Source organism: Macaca nemestrina, chromosome 1 (assembly GCF_043159975.1).
Source record: "Macaca nemestrina isolate mMacNem1 chromosome 1, mMacNem.hap1, whole genome shotgun sequence".
NCBI lineage: Eukaryota > Metazoa > Chordata > Mammalia > Primates > Cercopithecidae > Macaca > Macaca nemestrina.
In genome coordinates this window covers 107780434-107785981 of record NC_092125.1, presented here as the reverse complement: position 1 = coordinate 107785981, position 5548 = coordinate 107780434, and the positions used below count along the sequence as shown (strand labels likewise).

Below are 5548 nucleotides of genomic sequence, written 5' to 3'. Positions count from 1 at the left end.
AAATGGATAAGGAATCAGAAGTTTTCGGGAAACACATCAGTTCTTCCCTGTGCTTCTTAGGAATAATTGCACATTGCACAAACCTGCCCCTTTCTCTCTCCTCTAATCTGTCATCTTTAACCCTGGGTCAGTCTTCTTACCTTCTTTCTGGGCTCTCTTTCCCTGCTGCTTTATCAGAGGGTTTAGAAAATTAAAACTAGTGTTAACACTAGCTTAAGCCAAACATGAAGACCTTGGCAACACGAGCCTCCTTTCTATTCCACAAACAACCCAGATCCTTCTCATCTTTGGAGGACCTCTGCCCTTCCCATTCCTTCTCTTTAAATGCCTTCTCCTTTTCAAATGTTTGCTCTTTCTAGTTCTTCTTATCTCAGCACAAATGGCATGTCCTCAGAATAGTGCCCTCTCATTGTCCCCATGAATCTGTAACATAATTGTAATCTGCCCTTCCTAGGATTTATTATACTCTGATAGTCCTTTGTTTATTTAGTCATTGTTCTCTCCTCCTGCAACTAGAAGTTACACTCAGTGAAGGCAGGACCTTGTCTGTCTTGCTGGTTGTATTCTCAGGATCTGACAGTGCCAACAGGGGTAGCAGTGAGTAAACAATGACAATAAGTGACATCTCTCCATCAGTCAACAATTTAGAAATGAATCTGGCTGTACTATTAGTCATGATTATGTATACACCCAAGATGCATTTTTCTTATTTACTATGCAGCTTCTATCAATCTAATTTATATTCCTCCCACTTTCCACCCTCCCATGCACAAATTCACCAACTCTCCAGTTCATGTTTTAAAAAAGTGACATTGTTTTATTACTATTGGCAGGTGGGGCCTGCATGAGGTGGTTGGTATGCTGGGCTCAGGGGATGTGTGGGCTATGGAGATGATGACAGAAAGGCTGGAAGGAAGGGGATGCGTTTGAAGGCCAGGCCCAGGGGGTCCTCAGATCCGCTTCTGGGAAGGGACAGCCTTGAGGAAGGAGTCATGGCAAGCCATAGCTAGGCCACCAATCAGATTCAGAAATTCTGAGAAATCTAGCTGTCCATCACTGTTGGTATCCAGTCTCTTCATCATGCGGTCAAGGACGCCGGGGTCCTTCTGGTTCTGCAGAGATGATAATAATTATACCTTTATATTGCATCTTCTAAGGTGCTTTCAAATATGCTGCCACATTTTATTCTCACAGGAGTATAAGGTACAGGATAGGGATTATTAATATTCCCATTTTCCAGATGCAGAAACAGACTAAAAGAGGTAAAGTGACCTGCCTAAGGGGCAGACCTGGGGCTTGGACCAAAGGTTTTCCCACTCCTTGTCCAGGGCTCTTTCTATGACATTAGGAGCTATTCAGTTTTGTAAAGCCAGCGGAACACTTCTTTCAAGTGTTGCATGCAACTCCAATAGATAAACTGCATAAAAGTGCAACGGGTCCAGGTGGAAAAAGGCCACAGGCCCTGCCTAATCACTCTCATCCTCCACTTGCCCAAGCTGCCAACGCAGATACACACTTAGAGCCACTGGTTACATATGGCTATTTACATTTACATTTAAATTAACTAATTTAGAAAGTCAGTCTGTTAGTCACACTAGCCACATTTCAAGTGCTCAGTGGGCACATGTGGCTGGTGGCTACCATACTGGATAGAGCAGATATAGAATGTATTTCCACCACTGCAGAAAGTTCTATTGGACAGGGCTGCCCTAGAACCTTTGGGGTGTAAGAATAAAATTTGAAAACAATTCCATTATGTCATATACCATTTCATATATCTCTCTTCCTAAATGGAAAAACTCCTGGCTTAGAGTGAGTTAAAATGAAGCAAGAGTGTGGGGCGTCAGTTGCCGGTCTTTCATTCCTGGCCATTCTGTCAGGGTCTCGTTTCATGTTGTGGGTATTTTGGGGAAGTGGGGGAGACAGGGACCAGTACCTTTGTGAAGGCAGCCAGTTCTGTATTCATGAAGCTTAGGAACTCCGTCTTGGAGAGAGTGTAGTTATAACCATCCTTTCCGGCATACTTCTGGAAAACAGCAATCAGGGACTCGATGCACCGCTCAGTTTCTGTAGGGCTGGAGACTTTTGCCTTCGGAGAAAAAAAATGCAGGGCTCAGACAAGGGAAGATGTCAAGGGCTGGATACTGCAGAAAACTCCACGGAATCTTATTTCAGGTCAAAGCAGTTTCCCAAAAGAGTGAGTCATTTTTTTCAGGGGGCTGAGGGGTTCAAGACAACCACAAAAAGTCACACTCTGTGACCTTCCGTCCTACCCCCTCCACATGTTTATTCCAGGTGAAATATATGGAGGGTAAATGTGGGGCATTGTCGGCATGTTTAAAAGCAGTAGACTGCCTAGATGAGAGTGAGGGTGACAAGGTTTACTCATACTTTTAGAATGTGTGGATAAATACATGTGTAACGCTATATCCACAAATCCATATGCACACCAAGCACTGTCTATAGGTTAATAATTTCCAACTTTCCAAGAGTGTATGGAGGCTTTTGTGATTAATGAAATGTCAGTTCTTTTTAAAGCAATACCAAATTCCTGGGACTCACACATTTCCTTAGAGAAAACTAAAAGCATAGCTATCATTGTGTATGCAGTGGGAGAGAGAACTTTTTAGATGTTTGAAAATGGCTTTCATATTTAAGAGTTAGGAATCATTAATCTTAGATGTAAGAAAACAGACAGGAGAAGGGAATGGATATGACAGAGCCAGCCCTGGAATCTGGGCCTCTCAGTCCCGTTCTGCAGTCCTTAGCCTTGCAGGCTTCCACTTCCTGGTGAGAAATAGTGACAGAGAAGGTGGAGCTTCTCTGGAGGTCACTCCAAACCAGGAAGCTCTCAGGTTGTTGCTTACACAGCATCTACAATGTAAGATATTTAAATCTTGTACTGGGCTCATCTTTCCTCACAGCAGAATTTTTCAGGGAAATTCTACAGGGCCCAGTCATCCGGTTATTCCAGCAGGGACTTGGGGTCCCAAAAGTGAGGAGCTGTTGGGCTCCCTCTGGTGGATAGAAGCCGCAATTACAGACTTCCTGGGAAACCGGCCTGACCACACCCTTCCTCTGAGACTTCACCTCCCAGCATTAACAATGATTTATGTTTGGATGGTGACATTTGCAATTTAGCATTTAGCCTTTCGTTTGTTCTTAGGATGGACTTCCTGGAGCTCAGAGTTACAGGCTTTCTCACTCCGTAATTCACACGAGCTAAGAACTGATCTGAGCCCTTAGCTACACAGCTGCAGATTGATCCCTCCTTCCTGTACAGCCTTTATGCTACAGAGATCCTAGCTGAGATCCTGCCTCCCATTGCATCTTACAGCATTAGAACCCCTGAACCCTAACAGTGGTGGACTTTTACCCAAGAATCACATGGTTGGAGGATGACTATTTTTGTTTTGCCCTAAATTGAACTTTTCCTGAAGAAAAAAGAAAAGTGTTGGTAGGTTCAGGGGCCTTTAGGGGAGAAACAAAATACCACAGCCTAGAAACAGATGTGTTTGTTCTGTTACAACATGCCCTTTATATCAGGCCTAAAATCTCCGTCTTACTAAGGTATCAGATGACAGGAAGGAGGCTGGCTGGCAGGCCACGCCAGGCTGAGGAGCGTGGGCTTTGTCACCTTTCTCTGGAACTACAGATTCTCCCCCTGCCCCTTTTCCTTCCAGAATGCAGACAGTTTTGCTTTTCCAGTTTCACAGTGCCTTTCTGTTACACATTTTTCTCTCCTTAACATCAGTCTTGATGTAATTTAGAGATTACCTTCTTTTGAAAACTGTTGCTGTTGCTATCAGCCACAAGAAAATTAAAACCTCTTTGCATTTCCTCCCAGAGGTAATTCTCCAAAGTGAAAGAAAGAAATACAATTATCAAATTACTAAAATGTAATGGCATAATCTTTAGAGCTCCAGGGCACTTTGGAGATGGGTCCTGAGGACGCCCAGAGACCGAAAAGCTCTGCCCAGGGTGGAGCCGTGGCTGAAGGAGAGAACAGGTGCTCGCCACACCTCATGGCACTCTTGGAGTCTTATTTGGTGGGGATGGCGATAGCAAGGAGCAAACATTATGATAAACGGATACTGTGAAATAATTTTTAAAATGCATGCTAAGCGCTCAACATTTGAGGAAAGAATAAAAAAATACAATGAAAAGGAAGTAGCAATTTTAAAAACCTCAACTATTGTCTTCTCATTCTTAACCAACACCCTCCGGAGCTTTCTGTCCCTGCTGTAGCAGGACTGCAACCCCAGACAGTATGGAAGGGAATGGGCGTGGCTGTGTTCCAGTACTTCATTTATAGACGCTGAAGTTTGATTTCCACATAATTTTCACATGTCAGAAAGTATTTTTCTTCTTTTGATTTCTTTCAACCATTTACAAACGTAAATTTTATTCTTAGCTTGTGGGTAGAACAGAAAACCCGACTTCGCCCGCGGGCCAAAGTTTGCTGGCTCTCTTCACTAAGGAGAGGTAAAGAAAGAGATTTTGGAGGTGGAATTATGGAAAATACGAGTTCAACCGGGAGATGAAAGGAGATAAGAAGAGAAAAATAAGTTACGGAGTGAGTCCCTAAAAAGATGGTGGGGTAAAAGGAAGAGGAAGGAGAGGGCTCAGCTGGGACCGGGTTCCTCCCACATTCTTGGCCGCAGTGCTGCCGGCGGCGACGGGCTAAAGTTTCAGTCCCGTTGGGTCTTGGCCGTCTGCCGGCTGCTTACTGAAACTTTGATTTTTCCTGGGACTAGACGACCAAGTTCTAAAATGTCCCTTTTCTGGTCTACAGAAATAACTAGTGACCCTTCGCAGCTTTCCAGCCCCTTGCCTTCAACTTGCTCCTAGGCGTCCCTGGGCTCCCGGGAGAGCACGGGCGAGGGGCTGCAGGCACGGACCCAGGACTGGTCCCCGCCCCCGCGCGGTGAGCTGCCAGCACTTCCTCTTTCCCAGCCCCGGGCCTTGTCGTGACTGGGAAGGCTAAAGAACCTCCGCTGCTACCCTAGGCTGTCACCACAGGGATGATTTTAGGGCTTCTTCCTTCCATCCCTTCTTCCCTTAGTTCCATCCCACGAGGCTGATTTTTCCTGCTGTTTCCTGCCACGTCCACACATAAGTCAAAGATAAAGTCGGCTGGGAAGTATGTGTGTGTTTTTTAAAATTCTTTTTCTTTTCATGTACGAAGAAGACGAAGAAGAAGAAAAGCGAGGCTTACCATGTTGGAGCTGAGCGAGGCGCGGGAGGCTGTGGCTGGGAGCGGCGCTGAGAGCTCTGTGCGCGCGGCGTGCGGGTCTGCAACCTCTCCCCGACCCACGCCCTTCCCGGCCCAGCCTTGCCCAGGCCTTAGTCAGACAGCCGCCGCGCCCGCCCCGCCCCGCCTCCCTGGCTGGGCCTGGGACGGCGGCCTGCGCTAACCACAGAACTGCGCTTTAAGAATCAAACCCACCGTCCTCTCCAGAGATTTAAGCAGTCTCACTCTCCCTCCTTTCCCTCTTTTCCCTCCTCTTTCCCCCCGGCCCCCTCCACCCCGTCCTGTGAATCTTGA

The 5548-nt window shown here is 46.1% G+C and overlaps 1 protein-coding gene across 1 annotated transcript; it reads right to left on the bottom strand.

The window, feature by feature from the left end:
• Positions 1–790: 790 nt before the first annotated feature.
• LOC105497872 (S100 calcium binding protein A11) lies at positions 791–5335 on the bottom strand. The gene is made up of 3 exons (XM_011769400.2): positions 5219–5335; positions 1937–2089; positions 791–1112 (listed from the first exon to the last, which is right to left on the bottom strand). Exons 1-3 carry the CDS (start codon positions 5219–5221, stop codon positions 951–953), a joined length of 318 nt encoding a protein of 105 aa, XP_011767702.1. The 5' UTR covers positions 5222–5335; the 3' UTR covers positions 791–950.
• Between the last annotated feature and the right edge of the window lie 213 nt (positions 5336–5548).

Bases quoted from the DNA above. Each gene is read 5' to 3' on its own strand.
- LOC105497872 (XM_011769400.2), bottom strand. The intron at 1,113-1,936 runs GTACTGGTCCCT...TCATCTCTGCAG, and splicing joins AACTGGCTGCCTTCACAAAG to AACCAGAAGGACCCCGGCGT.